Source organism: Idiotropiscis lumnitzeri, chromosome 16, assembly GCF_059441095.1.
Source record: "Idiotropiscis lumnitzeri isolate Australia: NSW breed Sydney's pygmy pipehorse chromosome 16, RoL_Ilum_1.0, whole genome shotgun sequence".
NCBI lineage: Eukaryota > Metazoa > Chordata > Actinopteri > Syngnathiformes > Syngnathidae > Idiotropiscis > Idiotropiscis lumnitzeri.
In genome coordinates, this window is record NC_142406.1 from 3,189,769 (window position 1) to 3,208,182 (window position 18,414).

General features: G+C 44.2%; 2 protein-coding genes and 1 long non-coding RNA gene across 8 annotated transcripts; 1 reads left to right on the plus strand and 2 right to left on the minus strand.

The window, feature by feature from the left end:
* Nucleotides 1-55: 55 nt before the first annotated feature.
* Nucleotides 56-5,429, minus strand: LOC148320854 (neurochondrin-like). Of its 5 annotated transcripts, none has more exons than XM_088318622.1 (8): nucleotides 5,413-5,429; nucleotides 4,171-4,411; nucleotides 2,923-3,943; nucleotides 2,488-2,657; nucleotides 2,026-2,264; nucleotides 1,729-1,944; nucleotides 1,428-1,570; nucleotides 56-634 (listed from the first exon to the last, which is right to left on the minus strand). In XM_088318622.1, the coding sequence occupies exons 2-8, from the start codon at nucleotides 4,369-4,371 to the stop codon at nucleotides 213-215; spliced, it is 2,412 nt and encodes an 803-aa protein (XP_088174748.1). In that variant the 5' UTR covers nucleotides 4,372-4,411; nucleotides 5,413-5,429; the 3' UTR covers nucleotides 56-212. The 5 variants fall into 5 exon arrangements, with proteins under 5 accessions (XP_088174748.1, XP_088174745.1, XP_088174746.1 ...); XM_088318619.1 differs by lacking the exon at nucleotides 5,413-5,429 and adding an exon at nucleotides 4,760-4,900; XM_088318620.1 differs by lacking the exon at nucleotides 5,413-5,429 and adding an exon at nucleotides 4,645-4,803.
* LOC148320855 (dyslexia-associated protein KIAA0319-like protein) lies at nucleotides 4,679-17,134 on the plus strand. Of its 2 annotated transcripts, none has more exons than XM_088318617.1 (25): nucleotides 4,679-4,825; nucleotides 6,014-6,238; nucleotides 6,912-7,094; nucleotides 7,271-7,374; nucleotides 8,867-9,135; nucleotides 9,228-9,305; nucleotides 9,524-9,731; nucleotides 10,663-10,761; nucleotides 10,920-11,017; nucleotides 11,188-11,275; nucleotides 11,490-11,582; nucleotides 11,705-11,837; nucleotides 11,994-12,099; nucleotides 12,312-12,434; nucleotides 12,577-12,700; nucleotides 12,814-12,946; nucleotides 13,075-13,223; nucleotides 13,393-13,544; nucleotides 13,826-13,964; nucleotides 14,067-14,226; nucleotides 14,308-14,450; nucleotides 14,592-14,714; nucleotides 14,795-14,885; nucleotides 15,096-15,187; nucleotides 15,264-17,134. In XM_088318617.1, exons 4-25 carry the CDS (start codon nucleotides 7,281-7,283, stop codon nucleotides 15,458-15,460), a joined length of 2,892 nt encoding a protein of 963 aa, XP_088174743.1. In that variant the 5' UTR covers nucleotides 4,679-4,825; nucleotides 6,014-6,238; nucleotides 6,912-7,094; nucleotides 7,271-7,280; the 3' UTR covers nucleotides 15,461-17,134. The 2 variants fall into 2 exon arrangements, with proteins under 2 accessions (XP_088174743.1, XP_088174742.1); XM_088318616.1 differs by lacking the exon at nucleotides 4,679-4,825 and adding an exon at nucleotides 5,103-5,408.
* LOC148320856 (uncharacterized) lies at nucleotides 11,073-17,728 on the minus strand. The gene is made up of 5 exons (XR_015846892.1): nucleotides 15,260-17,728; nucleotides 14,789-14,923; nucleotides 14,290-14,709; nucleotides 13,408-13,508; nucleotides 11,073-12,402 (listed from the first exon to the last, which is right to left on the minus strand). It is a non-coding gene; the product is annotated as an uncharacterized LOC148320856 (long non-coding RNA).
* Nucleotides 17,729-18,414: the final 686 nt, after the last annotated feature.

Sequence of the window (18,414 nt, forward strand, 5' to 3'; positions counted from 1 at the left end):
GGTCAAAAGGAGAAATACATTTCAGAGAATCAAAGAGAAAAGCAGGAAACAAGAATTACTGTTCTACGAGAAAATATTTCTTTATTAAATTCTGTAACATTTTGACAATTCTTTTCAATGAAAGTATGATGATAATTCAATTGCCGCTCATTATCTTTAGCTTCAGTATTTCCCTTATTTCATGACAAGGGTTTGAAATATTACTTTTCAATTCATTTAACGCCTATCACCTTGTTAAGGTTGCTCATGCCACTTAAAGCTCCTTTATCATGCCTCTTCATGGCATCTCTAATGTCCTGTTTGCAGAGTGGGCACTGGTTGGCCAAGGCACACAGCGCCTCCTCCAGCACCTCCTGCGTGTGCTGGTCCGGTAGCGCGCTAGAGCAACCCAGCATGCTCATCGTGTTTCGCAACCATCCTTCCTCTCTGACCAGCCCCGTCAACCACGACTGAGAACGGAAGCAGCCGCCCAGAGCCTGCACAGCCAACCTCCAGAGCTCGGAGACCTCGTCCCAGCTGTCTTCCCAGCCGGCGCTCACCTTGACCGGCCCCGGGCTGAGCTTGGCGTCCAGAGCGCTGTGGAGAAAGCGGAGGGCCGTGGAAAAGAAGCGCCTTTGACTGGCTTCAGCTGAACCTGGAACGAAGAAGGTAGGAGATTTTTTTTAACACCGATTATTACTAAAATAGCTTTGTTGAAAATGAACTAGTTTTTAGCGGTTTACAAATATTTCGCCAAGTGGCACAATGCATTCTCACTTACTGACTTTTTCCAATCGATTGTTTTAGATTTGCGGCTCAGATGTATTTTCCCCATTCAAATAATGTAATTACAACTTTACTACTGCATTAGCGTACATTTCTACGAATGTAACTGCACCATAAACCGAGGAGCTCATAAAATTAAATGAATTATATAATGGTGCAAATTTTAAATGTTGCTGTGGTCCACGGAGTAAAATACACAGTAAAGTGAAATGTAATGTTTTTTTTTTTTTTTCATTGGCCATCTGGCGACCCTTGGCTACAGTGCAGTAATCAAGCACTGACGCTTTTATTAATTAAATCAACCGAAATAAAATACATTTTAATTAGCAGCTTCCGTAGTTCAGAGTGTGTTTTCGCTGATGGCTGCGAACAGAGAAGTGCACACATTTTAATGTATTCACGATCGAGTTTCAGTATTTTTTTTTTTCCCTTGAGAAGCACTTATTTTGACATTATCTTTAAAGAAACAAATATGTACTTGTATGATTTTTGAGACTGTTGATGCTCAAGGGGGAAAACGTACAGAGGGGGGAAAAAAAGTATCAAAGCTTGTTTGGTATTGGAAATACAAAAACAAAATTAATTTTTGAATAATGACAATGTTAAGGCCACACCTCCAAGCCTTCGAAAAATAAATACTGTTGACGTCTCACAAAAATTACCAGTTGGAGCTGATTTCAGTCTGCCGATCATCAGACCCAATGTGCAGTAATTCGCTGCGAGGACAAGGAGGCTCGGTTTGTGCACCAAAACAGGAAGTGCTTCGCTCAGATGCTTCTCCAAAGTTTTGAAGCATTGATCCTTCCTGGAAAACAGATAATTGTCGTATGCATGTTCATTCAGTCAACGTACGTATTTCACATGAGAAAAAAAAAAAAATCTAATTTATTTACAATTCCATTTCATTGTTCTGCCTCCATACTGGGGATCACTGTTGGTCATTTTAAATTTGAAATCTACTACCTGACTCTTTCAGCCTCAGTGACGGAGAAGTTAAGGAGGGCCGAGCAGGCCGTCTCCATGCTGGGCTCCCTCACTAAGGACGCTCCGCTTTTACCCTTCAAGGATGTAAAGCAGCGCGAAAGGTAGTGCACCAGCAAAGCCGGCGTGTCAAGGGTGAGCAGCACCTTCCTCGGACCTTCCTCGGCAGAGAGGTGACACAGAGCTGGCAGGAGATACCTGAAGACAGGAGACGGGTCGAAAAATACCCGCTTAATACCGAACCAGTTCGCTCATGCGTCAATAGGCTCGTGACTGTACCGAAGTGCCTCTTTGCCCGTCCAGGTCCCGCTCTCATCGGCGACAGACATCTTATCCATCCAGTCAGAGAGCCCCTGCTCGGAATTCTCGGCCATCAGGTGGCTCCGCGAGTAGTTGATGAGGACCGGCAGCAGCGTGGTCACTTCCTCCTTCAGGCAGGAAGTCTCCTCGGCCAGCCATGAGCACAGGCAGCGGAATGTGGCGAAAATAAAAGGGTCGCCGTAGCGACTCCGGTCCACCTTGGAAAACAGGAAACCATCAAGGGTCACGTATTACACACACGAAGTCTAACACACAAAGTGTCAAGTCAAAATAACACACTCAAGACACATTTTAATTTTAACACAGAGCCAGATAGAGGAAAAAAGGTAAAATATTGCTCAAGTTAGTTTGCTTAATTAGTGTCATAACGGTACTACTTTTTTCTCCAAAAGTGGAAGCTTTATGAATTCACCCCCTCACCTGTTGCAGGTGGTACATAAGAGCCGAGAAGGCCTCCTCCAGTACGCCGAGGACCTGCCTGCTCTGCTGCAGACTCAAGGAGGAGATGGAACTCTGAGCGGGCGGGGCAGCGGCCATAAGAGCCGGGTTGCAGGCCTGCTCGATGGCCGCCTCCATGATCCGATAACAACCTGGGCAAAGATGAAAAGGAGGTTAGCGGTGTTTGAACACATGCTAAGCTTCACAGCGCTGCCTTGTTTATGACCTAATTTTAGTGTTGTCATTATTTATTGCACGCCATAAGGTACATGAGCCTAGCTGCATTCAGGATATTTGTACCGGTCACAGGTGTCTTATATTACTTTTTGCTCAGAAATGATCCAATGACGACTTAAAGCACAGGATCTATTAAAGCATATTAAAAAGATATGAAAAACGCCTTCAGTGTGCAACAACCTGTGAGTGTGTCTTGCAGCTCTTGGCTGAGATTGTTTCCAGGCGGTTCCTCTAATCCCATCCGGACCTCCACACAGGCCCGATTGACCAGCAAGCAGCAGAACTTGGGTGATCCGGCCAACTCCCAACCATACAGATCAAGCAGACAAGCACCGAGTACCAAAACTGGCCCGATCTGTCTCGGAGTCAGCTTAGCCTGCACCATGGGTCGCAATGCACCCCACACTCGGCTCACGACTTCCCTCAGCACCTCTCTCTCAACGGTGACTCCACCTGGGGGTAGAACATTGACCAACTGGGAGCACATATCCAGCCTGGTCTGGTCTGTGGATTTGCAAAAGTCTTTGGACATCTTCACCAGCAGAGGCAGCAATTCGGCTGAGTGTTTGCGCCACGCTTTGTCTTTGGTTTTACCCGAGAGGAGGCAAACGAGCAAGGGAAGACCCATCCTTTGGCTCAAGGTCTGGTTGGATTCTAAAGCCTGGCAGAGAGCGGGAACAGCACCTCGGTTCAGCAGATGGTCAGGACCCCTGGGTTGGGCACACACGGCAGTCAGAACCTGGTAGCAGTCAGCGGCTACAGCCTCATCAAGCTTTCCAGGTGGCGATTTTGGGTTTGATGGTGATGCTTCACTCGCCACGCTGTTATCATCATCCTTGCGGTTTTCCTCACTGACATCACTTTCTCTTGCTAGGTTAGCCTCCTCACTCATACTTTTTGGAATCTGCTCAGCATCTTCATCCCCTGTCCGCTGTTGGCTACTCGGACCACGGGCTAAAATGTCCAGCAGTAGCGGAATGGTGGCAAGGAGCTGAGGCTGAGAGGCCATGTCTGGATCCGTGCTTAAGGCAGACAACAGAGCTGTGCCCAGTGAAAGGAGCTCATGTGGGGGCAATCCAGGGTCCCCGCTTCCCTTTGCTGCAGTCACCAACAGCCGAGCTGGAAGGTTGAGACCCACAGCCTCAAAGATACGCCTCAAGGTGGGTTTGTCCAGTTGGCAAGCTGGGCACAAGCGTGTGATCTAGATTTGTAGAGAATTAAAAAAAGAAAATCACAGAAAAGAGATATTTGATTACATTGTTCAGACATTTACGAAATATGGGTTCATGATCGTGTACATTTTAGATGCATGGTGTTGATGCTTTATGATCCTCCCCATTTTAAGCGCTTTGTAGCCATGATCTTGCAGCCATGCACAATTACAACACATGAATCCAGTGAAAAAGATCTCATTAGATGGAAACTTACCAAAAGAAGTGCAGCCAAAGTCTGGCTATCATTTTTAGCATGTTTAAGAGCGTGGAGGCATCTCTCCAACACGTCCCTCTTAGCGTCCGTCAAACCATCTACCGCATCCTCCTCCGGACCTCCTCCTCCACCTTTTTCTCCTGTTTGCTCCTCTCCTCCGGAGAATTGGTCGCTCAAGTCAACTGTAGCACCGTCAGCCATCGTGGCCTCAGAGTGTCAGCAAAGCGTCATAAAGAAAGTGCTGCAAAAGGGTTGGAATTTAATTATTAGCGGTTAGAAACGCACTGTTCTCAGGAAACCAGCATGATCCACGCACGGATGTTTTAGCTGCTCGTCGGGTTTACTTGAATGATGAAATATGAATGGTTTATTGAAAAAGCCTATTTGGGAAAAAAATCGTACGTTCCTCGTGAGCTTCTGCCGGATATGGAATGTCAAAATAAAACCACTAGTAGCCAATGACAACATTCTTACAAGATTAGTTGACCAATCGCAGTAACGGTATTTGGAAGGTGCCGTCGCCATTTTGGTCCCCTTTGAAACGTTGATTTAGCGAAGTTAACACGTTTATCAAACAATTTTATCTTACGCCGTTTTTTCTTCTCTTTGGAGAATCCTCTACTAGAACTTGGAGTCGTGTAAGAAATTCGAAGAGGTGAGTTTTAATGTCTCGCAACGCGTCTTTGGTGCCTGTGACGCAGACCGGAAAAGGTAATATTCAGTTACAGGAATTGTGTCATTCATTCACAGGAGCGTCAACATGTTTGTTGTAACAATTGTACACATTCTAAATCATATAATCTTGGAGTACTAAATGCATTATTCTTATAATTATTATTTTAAATTTGTGAATGTGCGTGTCATTGTGTCCTCGTCTGACATGAAACATTAAAATACCTGGCGCATAAATATCGTATTTTGAAGTTGCCACCGGAAATGCTTGTTTGTCTTATAAGTAGCTTGTTGGAGCTTAGAGGTGCACATCAGCTGAACAAGTGAGAGGGATAGTGACCCAATTTACTGTACTGACGGGGGGAGGACAACGAGGATTTAACACGCCACAGCGATCGCGCAAAGACGAATGAGCACGACTACAGTTGTCTTCTTAAAACCGTGTAGTGGGAGCAGCTTTTCGCGAAATCCAAGCGCCGAATCCTTGGCCACAGCATGTAAATAAGTCATAGAGATGCCAGCAGCTGTTTGGCTCAAGGTGCCTGAAAGGATCCTGGATCGAACAGGTACCTCGCTCTTCGCGTGTCAGTATGCAAGTCAGTATGCAATGCGTTAAGTGATCTACGAGATGCTGCAGATTCTCGAGCCAAGCGTTTGTAATGGCGTGGACTCGCCAAGCTGCAGCGATCGGCCTTTAATGACTACAGTCTGATTAAAGAAGAGGCATCCAGGCTTTTCTGAAACCTGTTAATATGTGCTGGTCAAATTATAAAATGCTGTTCACCCACTGTTTAGAGTGTATGATGTGTTGCATTCATTCATCCTGTTTGGTATTGGTCAGATCCAAAATACAAGAGTGAATTCCAAAATTCCGATGATGTGATTTGATCTGATTATCATTCAAAAGAAGGTTTAACAACGAATCTTGTTGCAATTTGCATTCCAACAATACATGCAGGGTGATAAATACAGTACATTGTTTAGATTACACCTGGTCACTTGGTAGTCTTGGTCAACGTGCTTTTGAGCCACTGAAATTAGAGGTGTATTGCATAAAATGGCTGTCATTCCTGTCACATTTTCGCTAAATTTCTTACCGTCCAAATATTTTGGAAATAAAAATATGCCTGTTTATGTTGGAGATTTATTAAAACATTTCTTCTTTTCACAGCCTGATTACATAGAGCGTGGGGTTTTGGTGTTCAAGAGAATCCCCCACCTGACTGAGAGCAAACAGAGTTGGCAAGTGTGCTTCTCTTGATCCCAGAAGGACGAGGAGAGTGAAACAAAGCCGAGCTCTGCGCCTCTTGGTCACAGAGGCCATTCCTCTGATGGAGATTCTCAGGAGAAAAGGAGCCTTTTAGACGGAAACTTCTCCAAGCTGTCATCGACCCAGGTGACCTATCTGTCTTTTGCTACTCCGCATGTCAACACTCTCACCCAACCTTGAGGCAATAAAGGAATCTGTAACCACACGCTAGAACAAATGTGACTAAATCACTTTTATCCAAACATATTTTGCTCTGGCTTATTTTTACTTGGTGTATTTATTTTTGCCTCAAATGCTTAGAAGCTTCCGGAGGGGGAGCGAGGCACACCGTGTAATCAAATCAGGTTTATGTCAGCTTGTTGGCTTGAGCAGCCCAAAAAGTCTTTCGAAATGCTGCTCTACCTGGTAAAAATGATTTGCTGATATAGAGGCTCTGTTTGGCTCACATAAACTGTCGACGCAGCGGATGCGCATGAATGCTGCTTGATTTATTCCATGGTTAACTCGTAATAGTCTCCTGATGGGACGCCCCGACAACACAGCTGACAAACTAAAAATATTCATGAGTCAATTTTCTTGTTAAATCCGCACTTGCGCTTTTCTGGAAAGAAGACATCACATCGAGATGGATTATGTTAATTAAATGTTAACTTCACATAAAATGGTTACCCGAGGAGTTCTTATTATTACCGTGGTTGCGTTTAGTCGGTTGATAAAGCGTCCGACGGCCAGCATGGCCTACATTTGCCTCAAGTGTTAAACTTATTCTTATTTGATATTCTCCCGCTCTCATCTCCAGTTTTGCGCTTGAGCATCTGAACCTCACCGACGGCCATGCTGCATCTCCTCCGCACATCGTTGGTGTTGTCCCTCCTCCACCAATCACCTCACGGCCCTCGGCTGCCAACCTAGCTCCACACTCTCCCTGACTCGCCTCACCCCAATGTGTCGGTGCTTTCGGCAAGCACGTGTTGTTAAACAGGTGCAACGTTTTTTTAATTTTTTTTTGGGGGCGACATTTTTGAGAACTATATGCCCAACCCTTGCGACACTTTCCTGCTTTTTGGGTGTGTCGCGAGTCATGTAGCTCTTAAAATTGTTGTTATTTGAAGTGAATGAAAAGTGCCTGCGCGCTAACATACGATATCTGCTTCTCAGGTCTTTTAAAATGTCTTCTGCATACCAGCATCTACTCACTTGGAGTCTACCACACCTCCTCCTCCTGCCGCTGACCCACCTCTGGCTTTTGGCCCCTCCCACAGGTAAAACAAACTCTATTAAAATATTGCAAGAGTGTTTATTGACCGAGGACTGATAACAAAACTGATATCTGCAAGCTGTTAATGCTGCGACACAGCCACCGCGGTTACTCGAGGTGTGTCCTCATCCTCTTCGGGATCCTTTGCTGCTTTTCGCTCATTTGTTGTCGTTGCTCATCTGATCCAATCAGAGCCATCAGACTAAATAGTTTGAGGGGGCGAGGGGTTGGGTGCTGGGAACAATAAGTGCTCTGTGTGAGGGGATGGGTGACAGAAGAAGAGTGGACAAGAGGTAGAGTGACTGAACAAAGGCCAAAGGGTCTTTTTTTTTGTTTTTTTTTGTTTGTGTCAAACAATCACGAGTTTTGTGAGAGCAAGTCATGTGTTTTCTTTCCGGAATGAAGTTGATTAAGCCTTTCGCTACAGATAATGCACGCTGTGCTTTCGCTTTAAATACATTCTCTGTATCGTTTAAACATTGATGGCATCATAACATCTCCGTAAATTACACCAGTGATGTGTCAACATTTTATAAACCGAAAATCAGTTGATAGTTGGATCGCAGAATTTTTAACTCATTCAATACCAATGACGGCTAAATACGTCAAAGATCCTTTTTTTTTTTTTTTTTTTTTTTAACTCGGCTGGTAGTGAATGAGTTAATATTGACTGGTCTCTTTAATTGTGTATCCAGGACCAAAGCGATCATTTAAATGTTGCCAAGCTTGGAAAATAAAAACTGTCGTCATGCCATCAACGAGGAGCAGACTGCAGCAGCTCTCCGCACTGACAGATGACTGCTCCTACGGGTCGGCTCAGAGGGTGGAGTTTTGCGTTTATTGCGTAATGCACCGTAGGCTCTAATCAGCGAGCGTCTTGTTTTGTCAGGGAAAAGCCTAATTTCCTTTCTCAGCTGCTGACAGGGCAGATTGCTCAAGCTGTGGCTGGATATCTGCTTTTCTGAGAAATGTTTATTCAATGCTTCAAACATAAATTGTCGTCGGCCCAGGTGTGCGACCGCAGTTCAGTATCATTCTCATTCGGCTCCCTTGTGCAGTAATGTCTTGACTCAAGTGACAGTTAAGACACTAAACTGCACTTTGTTGGATTTTGCAATTTGGAAAACGGTCATGTTTTGACAGTGACTGCGAGAGATTGAGACGAAGGAAGCTTGAGTGGCGCTTTTGTAATCACACTTTGATCTCTGACTTCTTTCCTAAACATGTTGAAAGGTATTTGAGCAGGCTGAGCTGGTTGACACATTGCTTGGCAGCATTCGTCGTCATTGTATGACGGTGAAAATAAAGGTGACGCTAACATTAGAACCATCTTCTCTGTTGCGTTTCTTTAATCAATTTAGATTTGAACACAATAACACTCACAGGCATATATTCTTTATCCTCTGGAAAATAACTCGTGTGACTGTATCTACCCCCCCTCCCCCTCTCCTAAATAGTCATTTAGAATCTAATAGACTTCATTGTACTCCCTCCAGGTGTATCAGCAGATCTCTGCCATGTTACCGGAGGAGTGCTGGGGCTCCACTGGTCAAGCATCGTCAGCCTGGGTTGGTATCCTCTAGCAGACGGCAGCGGCGGGCCGACATGCTGGGAGTCCTGCTGCTTGAGACCAAGTTGCAACGCCGCGTGGACCCTCGGTGGGAAATGTGTGCTTCTTAGTTGCTCCCTGAAGGGGGGCTGTCCCATTTTGTTTCTGCCCCAACCTGATCAGAAATCTCTCGGGCTCCTTCAGATTATAAGCAAGGTATGACGTTGGTGGGGTTGCCTGATCTTGCATCAATATTATCACAGTATCCGATATTTTTTTAATGTCATATTTGTGGTGTATTTGTTCAGGGTTCTGCCACAAAAAGAGGGAGGAGCGTTCGTCAGGCGGAACTTGAAGAAGCCCAAACAGAACAACAGCCTAGCACGGTAATTACAGGCTCATGTATACAATGACGCTCTCTTTAAGATTCTTCCAACATTTTTGCTTCCCCCAAGACCTTTACACTTTGCGTAAAAGATTTTAAAGTTCCATCATCCATTACACTGATTATCTCAAGTCCTCAGTCCGATAATTCAATTGACGCCATTTCGACATCGTCTTCAAAACGAATCACGCCTTTACTCTTTGTAAACCCTTTCTTCAGGAAAACGCCAAACTTGATCCAGCGCCGTTGTTACCCAACTCAAGCAAAGTTCCACAAGCTGACCAAAAGAACATCACTCATCTAACCAACAGGACGAGTGAACACGCCTCACAGAACGCCACGATTGTAGACACCGCTCCGTCTTCCAATAATAGTGATGTTAGCACACCCACAGCAACAACCATCAGCGTCGCTCCAACACAGGCCGGTAAGAAATTCATAATTATACAGTTGCAAAGGAATGTGCTGCGACCGGCGGCCTGTAAACAAGAAGAGCTTGTGTAGTGGCTTTCACCTTTTGACAGAAAAAAATGGCAACTGAAAAGATTCACTGGCTACCAGATGGATTTAGTGCAGGGGTGTGCAAACTTTTTGATTGGCGGGCCACAATGGATTCTTAAATTTGACTGAGGGGCCGGACCAGGAGCAGATGGATGGAGTATTATGGTAACCTCACCTCATCTGAGAACAAAATACATTTAATTTTAAATGAACGTGAACAAATGCATTACAACAATAATATTGCCTTTATTAGTCCCACAATGGGGAAATTCGAGATTCGAACCCAGGCCTCCTGGGGAGACTGGGTCCTGAACGCGGCGCCTTAGACCACTCGGCCATCCTGAAAAACCACAGTATTTAGAAAATAAAACATGAACAAGATTTACTCATTTAATTTTTTTCAAGTTCAGCGGGCCGGAATAAAACGTTTTAACGGGCCGCGTGTGGCCCCCGGGCCGCAGTTTGCACACACCCGATTTAGAGCATGGAAATAGCAACTGTTGTATTCACTCGCGCCAAAGGAGATATTGTATAAAGGTCAGCTCTGGTTTGAAATAAGCTTACGTGATTGACTCTAAGCCATCTGTAACTGTCAACAAGTGTCACTACTTTATTACACGTTTATTACCGTATTTCAGTGTGTTCAATGCAAATAACTAATGCGAAATATAAAAGTCATGTGGTTTGACATTTTGCGGCTTATAAAGAAAAAAGGTCATAAATTCAAGCTTACATTTTGTAAATATTTAATATGTTCCAATAAAATCCCTGCACGAGGACGTTAACCCTGAAGTGTGTCAACTTTGTTGTGATCATGCCGTGCTGTTGGCGTCACCTGATTCCTTTTTCTGTGCCAGTGAGGGAGCTGGTTGTCTCAGCCGGGGAGAGTGTCGAGGTCACGCTGCCGCGCAGCTCGGTCGAGCTTAACGCCTTTGTGGTGCCACCACCTCCGCCAGGTCAGAACGGTGCATCATTTTTGTTTATCCCATATTGAGACGCTTGAATGAAGCAAAATGAAAATGCTCCATTTAAGAACGATCCTTATCCGACGAGTTAATTTAACACATGAGCAGTTTGGTATTTACCGACTTTTCATGGCGCGGCTTCCCGACAGATACAAAGTATGCATTTGACTGGCGTCTGATAACGCATCCCAGAGATTATAGCGGAGAGATGGAAGGAAAGCACAGCAAGATCCTGAAACTCAGCAAGGTACAGCTTTCAGATTTTATTTTCTAAATGCAAGCAATTCTGTTGAATATAGAATGGACGCTTTCAGTCAGTACCTTTTTTTTTAATACACTAAAGAAGACTATTATATTGAATTGATTGAAACCAGTTGGTTAAAATACCAAAAAAAATATTATTAATTATTTTCTCAGCTCACAGTTGGACTGTATGAGTTTGAGGTGACTGTGGATGGGGGAGGGGCCCACGGAGAAGGTTACGTCAATGTCACCGTCAAACCAGGTAAGGGAAACTATAAAATAGACAGTCCAATTTACATAAATTTGTAAAAAAAAAAAATTACAAGGTTGATAGTTCACAAATGTTAAGATCTATAGGCGCTCATATTGCAGCCAGTGTTGTGTTTTCTTACGGAAACATTGGTTTTGTGCCTTAGTCACTTCCAAGCGGTTTACACCTCACTAAGCATGTTAAGTGCTTGTTTTCCACCTGACAGAGCCGCGGGTAAACAAGCCCCCTGTTGCCGTAGTTTCCCCAAAGTTCCAAGAGATCTCCTTGCCAACGAGCTCGACGGTGATCGACGGCAGCAGTGAGTTTATGCGTCAACACACGTGCAAACACCGTTACAACTGAAGGCTGCGTGCTCGAGCTGCCCTCTAACATGACCCTTGTTAAATGGTTTCCTGTTTTTTTTTTCGTTTTTTTTCCCAGAGAGCACAGATGATGACAAAGTAGTGGCGTGGCATTGGGAAGAGGTCAAAGGTCCTCTAAGGGAGGAGAAGGTGTCAGCCAACACGGCCGTCCTCACGCTCACCAACTTGGTTCCGGGGAACTACACTTTCAAGTACATATCCATGCTATGACATTGAGAAACTAAAAAAAAAAATAAAAATCTTGATACAGTGAAATGTTGTGCACCAAAAGCAAATTTGAGTTGACGAGGATCAGCGGGGGTTCACTGTACTTCTTTTTTTTTTTTTGATTTGTTTTCCTTCGCTAGTTTGACTGTCACCGACTCCGATGGCGCCCAAGACTCAACACAGGCCACCCTGTCTGTCAACAAAGCCAAGGATTACAAGCCCGAGGCCAACGCCGGCCCCAACCAGGTCAACATTTTTACACAACGCTCCATTGCAATAAATGTGTGCATTTATTTGTCATAGTTTACTTGCGAGCTATTTTTTTGTACGTTACAAGGAAAAACTGACTTGCAAAGAACTTTGTAGAGAGGTGTGGCATGGATGAAGGAATTTTATCATTTATTCTTGAGCAACTCGCAGCATGACCACTAATATTTTTTTTTTTTTCTGCTATGCAGGTCATCACTTTGCCACGTAACTCCATCACTCTGTACGGCAATCAGAGCACGGATGACCACGATTCCCTTGCCTACGAATGGTCCCTCAGTCCTGAAAGCAAAGACAAGGTGGTGGAGATGCAAGTGAGTATTTATTTATTCATTCATTTAATTTTTTATTTATGTTATTTTTTGTTGAACGAGACGTATTTTACTTTTCTTTGTGGGACGATCCGCACACTTCATCCGTGTTGAAAAACATCCTCCCCGTGTTTGTATTTTTCAGGGCGTGCGCACACACACCTTGCAGCTGTCAGCCATGCAAGAAGGCGATTACACCTTCCAGCTAACTGTGACTGACGCTGCCGGACAGCAAGACACAGCCTACGTCACCGTTATTGTGCAGCCAGGTAAACGGATTCGAGTCATTACATCGCGACATGCTTGACTATCGTGTGAGGTGGTTCGTTACGATAAACGTTTTGCCTGTGCAATCGTCGTCCTGCCTCCTTTCATCCCGCAGAAAACAATAAACCACCAGTGGCAGACGCAGGGCCGGAAAAAGAGCTGACACTGCCAGTTGATCGAACAATGCTAGATGGCAGTAAGAGCAGCGATGACCAAAAAATCGCAACCTACCATTGGAAACAGACCAAGTGAGAGGCATTTAGTCGTTCGGATTTGCGAAAAGCGCTTGGAACTAAAACAAGAATTGAGATTTGACATTTGCATCGCTTTCCGTTTCTCATTTCTTGTCACACTTTTGCCATCTGTTCCTCGGCAGGGGTCCCGATGGTGTGAAGATTGAGAACGCGGACGGTGCTGTTGCCACGGTAACAGGTCTAGAGGTGGGCACTTACGGGTTCACCCTGACAGTGACCGATGAGAGGAAGCTGCAGAGTAGCGACACAGTCACGGTCATCGTTAGAGAAGGTGAGCGCAAGATCGTCTTTGTTTGAACGAAAACGACTTCTGGGAATAATTTGTCTTTTTGAAGATTACTCGCGCGGGGTTTTGTTTACGTTACTTGTCGCTTAATTCAACTTATGTTGTGGTTGAAATTTTTCATACGTCATCTCCAACTGAACCGCTCTTAAACCAGAACTGGACCAGCCACCTGTGGCTCGCGTGGTTTCCAGCCCGCCCGTCTCTCTGCCGGTGCGGACGGCCACCCTGGATGGATCTCACTCAGTTGATGACAAAGGTGGCATCAGCTACCTGTGGACCAGAGATGACAGCAGCCCCGCGGCCGGGGTGAGACATCACGACTCTGTTGACAATTCCTCAGCTAAAATTGTTCAAACAGTTCGGATAAAGCATCTCTTTCCTCTTTGCGAACCCGCTTGCTTATTCTGAGACTTGAATATCAACTCGTTGTCAGTCATGCACAAAGTTTCACTTTTGAGATCACAGCTTCATGTCATCAAGAGCTGGCAGTTTAAAGGCATCTTGCCAGACAGGAACAAGAAGTTCAAAATTGTGTCGTTGACTCACTGACACTGAAGAGCTAAGCAAACTTCCCACTTGTTTCGCAGGATGTTCTCAACAACTCTGATCACCAAGCTGTTTTGTTTCTGGGAAACCTGGTGCAGGGCAAGTATCGCTTCACTCTGTCTGTCACGGACAGCAAAGGTCAAACCAACACGGACAGAGGCACATTGGAGGTCAAACCAGGTACACACAAAATGCAGACAGTCATACGATTTTGATTGTTTATTTACTATGTGAATAAACAATTTAATTTTTGTTTGGTTTTACTCCGCCTCTCTCTGTCAGACCCGTGGGAGCGTGACCAGGTGGAGCTGGTCTTAGAGGTTCCCGTAACGCAGGTTTCCCACCGCCAACGTGACATGCTACTGCGGCAGGTCGGCGTGTTGCTCGGCGTCCTCGATAGTGACATCATTGTTCGAGAGATCGGCCCGTTCAATGAGCACAGGTGAGTTGAAAAATATCTATCTTTTTACGGGGACTGGAATGGATCCGAGAAAAAATGACTTGCCGCTTGTTCTGGCCTCAGTACCCGCTTGGTCTTCCTGGTGTCAGGCGGTCCAGGGCGCCCTCCGCTGTCCGGTCACGGCGTTGCACTCAGTCTACGCAACAAACTGCGTAAACAGAAAAACGACTTTCTCATTTACAAGGCCCGGCGGGTGGACACTGTCAGTAAGTTCTGAATTGTACTTCTTACACCGTTTAAGGGATCAATGACTAATTAGACTCACTGGTCAAATGCAAAAGTTGTTCCCACAAGCTATGTAAAGTTGTCCGCCGGTGTCCGTTTATATCCGCTGTCCTCCCTTTCAGTCTGCCAGCTGAACTGCTCCAGTCATGGCGAGTGTGACTCATTCACGCGGCGCTGTGTGTGTCAGCCTTTCTGGATGGAGAACTTCATCAGAGCCCAGTTCGGCGACGCCGAGAGCAACTGCGGTAAGATCGCCCGCTGCCTTTTTACAAAACATTACACTTGAACTTTCAAAATAATGAATAAAGTCTTTTTGTACTTGCAGAATGGAGCGTACTCTATGTGACCATCGCGTCCTTTATGATTGTGGTTGCCGTGGCGACAGTTGTCTGGGGTTGTGTATGTTGCTGTAACAGGTGAGATGACGCTGTCACAGGCATTTATTCTTTATCCTCTGTAAAAAATTAAAAAAAATAAAAAGTTTTTCATTATTACTGCGTTATTACTACCGGCCGGGGCTTACTGAGCATCCTTGGTGGAATTTGTATGCGTTTGCATGCATTTTTGTTACTCTGCATGTGATTATATCACCCAACTAATGATATTCTTTTCTGCTTTCCTACAAGGCGCAAGAGCAAAGCACGGCGAACCAAAAGCCGTTATAAAATGCTGGAAGCTGACGAGCAAGACGCTCTGGAGCTCCAACCACCCAGATCTGGTAGGAATTACGCATATATGTGTTGAGAACGTGCACACAGCGAGTAACTAACACTACTTTGGTGTCACCTGCCTAGGCCGCATCAAGCCAGTACCCGCCCCTTCCTCCTCCGCCCTCATGCACTCCGACTCAGACCTGGAGAGCGACGACGGACAGGTCGGCTTTCCGTGGACGGAGCAGGAGCGCGGACACCTTCTGCGACCGCAAAACGGCTCCTTGAGGAACGGCCAGGGTCCCGTGAGAGGAAAGAAACACAGAGAAGAGCTGCTATAGCAGAAGGAGGTGAAGCGCACTTCCGTCCTCAAAACACACACAGATGCGTCTTTTTATGCTTCTTCATTTCACCCACCTGGTACTTGAAAGCATGTCACACTGTTACACTGAAGAAAACTGAGCCATGGCAGAGGAGAAAAGCCTACCATTTTTTGGGAATGAGCACTGTGCTTGGAACAGAGAAATCCAGTATAAGGACCTGATTATTTAAACGGAGACATTACCAAGGTGACTCCCAAACTAAAAACCAGCAAGTCCACGTCATACTTCCCGACCTTTGCTTCTCGTCGACCTGCATGAATGCACATGAACTGTCGTCACACTGTTACACGCAGGTAAGCCAGATGCTACCAAACGCTGCCCATGAATCTAGTCGGCACAGCTGATTTACCGGAAGTAAAGCGTTGGATCACTAACGGCAACAGATTAAAAAAGTGAATGACCGCTTGCACTTCCGAATCGGCTGGAATCACCACCTGCATGTTCGTATGTTTGGACACATGACTGTACGTGTGTGCCTGATGATAAGATTTTATTAGATTTTTTTTTTCCCTGGCTGATGTGCCAAAATGTATTTCTTCAAAGTGTTGTATGTGTGCGTGGGTATCCGTCGTGAAGTTTGATTGCTCAATTGTCCGACAAAATGCATCGAGCCAAAATGCTGCTTTTATTCCGAAGGTTCCGCTCCGCACAAATGAAGCCACTGGAATACACGTCGGGAGCGTACAACATGAAGACCACTTTTAACAAAATCTTCCTGCTGTGATTCAATGTTTGATGCACTTTTGTTTCAAAGTCTCACTTGCATCTTTTTTTTCGGAATCAGAACGATCACAGACGGCATCTTAATTCTTGATTGCGATGTTGGATTTGTTTTTATTTGGGACACAATTATTATGAATATTATAAGACAGCTTTTCTGTGGCTTTGTGTGAAGAACAAGCTCAAACCAAATGATTTATTGACTTAAACGTTTTTTTTTTTTTCTTAGGCTACACGAAGACCTGATTTATTTTTGTCTCCGGGTAATCTTCAAATTCCACTTTGTGCTCACTTTGCATGCCGAATGTGAAAACACAAAAGAGTGTAGAAGTTGAGCTCGGCACTCGCGTTGAATGTTGAAAGGATGACATCACTGTCTCATCTCCGTCTGTAATTAATGTGAAGCAATCACGTTATAATGTTTTGCAGATTAACGTGTACTGTACTGTCAAATCATCTCATGGTGAGGTCAACTCTGCTGCACCGCTTTTTACTCTCCACAGCAGGGGTAGGACTGTGTTTTTATTTAATTTAATTTTTTTTTTCCATTTGAGCTGCATACAAAGTCAAATTAAGCACACCCAAGTGCCAACTCTACAATATATTTTGAACCTGCAAAATGGTAACATTCTTCCATCTTCTTTGCAACTGACCACACCTGTAAATTTTCTTTTAAAAAAAAAAAAATGTAGAAGAGACAAAAACTGCCATGAATTGACCTTTGACTCTGCGGGAGTCCACTGTGAAGGCAGAAACAAAGAAAGGGGAGCAATGGCGAAGGGAGAGTAATTTCAAATTGTTTTAAATAAGGTTTAGAGGGAAGGATTACGTTGTGTGTTCTATGTGACCTGATACAACTGGATAATCTGGGAATTAGAATAAAGACTTTTCATTTTATTCTTCTATGAAGGACGGTTGCTTATGTTTTGCAAATACTTTGGACCATGATTGTGTTTGTCGAATTTCACCTAATTTTAATGAACCATTCATGCAAAATAACTTTGGGCAATTGGTCACTGTATAATTGCCAAAATGATTTATTAATTGCACTGGAAATGCAACCCGAATAGAAATGTGATCATCTGTCTTTTTGTTGACTTTTAACATTAACAGAGAGAATGGGTCCATAATAATTTGATTTCGGACAACAGCCCTCGGTATGGTACGTAATTGAAATTGAGGTAGAGATTATCACCCATTCGGAGGAAATTATTTTCTCATTAAATAAAGGCCAGGCCCCCAAGTTATTTGTGACCTTTTCCAAAGAGTCAAAATAATAACTGAACAGATTTAGCATACTTATGCTTGTGGAACATCTTTGCCAAATTGAGAGATTACAAGTGGATTAAAAAAAAAAAAGTCCGCTTTTCGTGACAGTTCAAAAGATATTACTTGTATTACAAATAGCGACAATGGTGCATTTTGGGAAATGTTGAATTTTGTTTTATTTTTTTTTACATTTGTAGTCACAATGGAAATGAAAACAAAGCACATTCATTTATGCATACATTTATTTTTCAACATTTCAAAACACTTAAATGCTATCTTTAAATACAAGGTGCCAGAAAAATTCAAGAATATCTGGTATATGTGTCAAACCTAAAACTATAAATGTCAAGTTTCCCCCTTTGATTAACCTGCACGTCTACAAAGAGATGCTGCGATGTTGCTTCAATCAGTGCACGAGAGTTACAGGACAAGGCTCCTCACAATGCCCTGAGCATCTGACACTTCCTGGCAAAAAAAACCCCCAAAACATCCTCACCTGACCTGGCTTTGTGGGATTGACAGGAATTGATGGAACATTTATTCAAATGTCATTGAAAGTAATTATTTTGATTGACATTGAATGTAAGAATCAAACATTCTTTGCTTAAGACAGACACATGTATCAAATTACATCAACTTGTGGAATGGCCATAGCCGCCCACGCCCACCACGGAGCTCCGCCCCCGCCTTTATGACATCGTGCACTACAACTCCCAAATATGCGCGCATAGAATTTGACTGCACATTAAGAAAATAAGAATGTGATTTTTTAAAAATGAATGTAGAAATATGATGCACTTTACGTGGAAAGGTGAAATGGAAAATCCAGCAAGGTCCACTTGGGGGGCCTCGACCCACCAGTTGAAATTTAAAGGGCTAAAATTGCATGAATGATCCTATCGTACAATTAAGATGACTGCATT

Coding starts and splice junctions, on each gene's coding strand:
- LOC148320854 (XM_088318623.1), bottom strand. CDS start 4,695: ATGGCGACGGCACCTTCCAAATACCGTTACTGCGATTGGTCAACTAAT. Junction 2,265..2,487: donor TTATGTACCACCTGCAACAG/GTGAGGGGGTGA, acceptor CTGTTTTCCAAG/GTGGACCGGAGTCGCTACGG. Junction 635..1,427: donor ACTGAAATCAGCTCCAACTG/GTAATTTTTGTG, acceptor TCTTCGTTCCAG/GTTCAGCTGAAGCCAGTCAA.
- LOC148320855 (XM_088318617.1), top strand. CDS start 7,281: ATGTCTTCTGCATACCAGCATCTACTCACTTGGAGTCTACCACACCTC. Junction 9,732..10,662: donor CGTCGCTCCAACACAGGCCG/GTAAGAAATTCA, acceptor TTTCTGTGCCAG/TGAGGGAGCTGGTTGTCTCA. Junction 12,435..12,576: donor ACAAGGTGGTGGAGATGCAA/GTGAGTATTTAT, acceptor TGTATTTTTCAG/GGCGTGCGCACACACACCTT.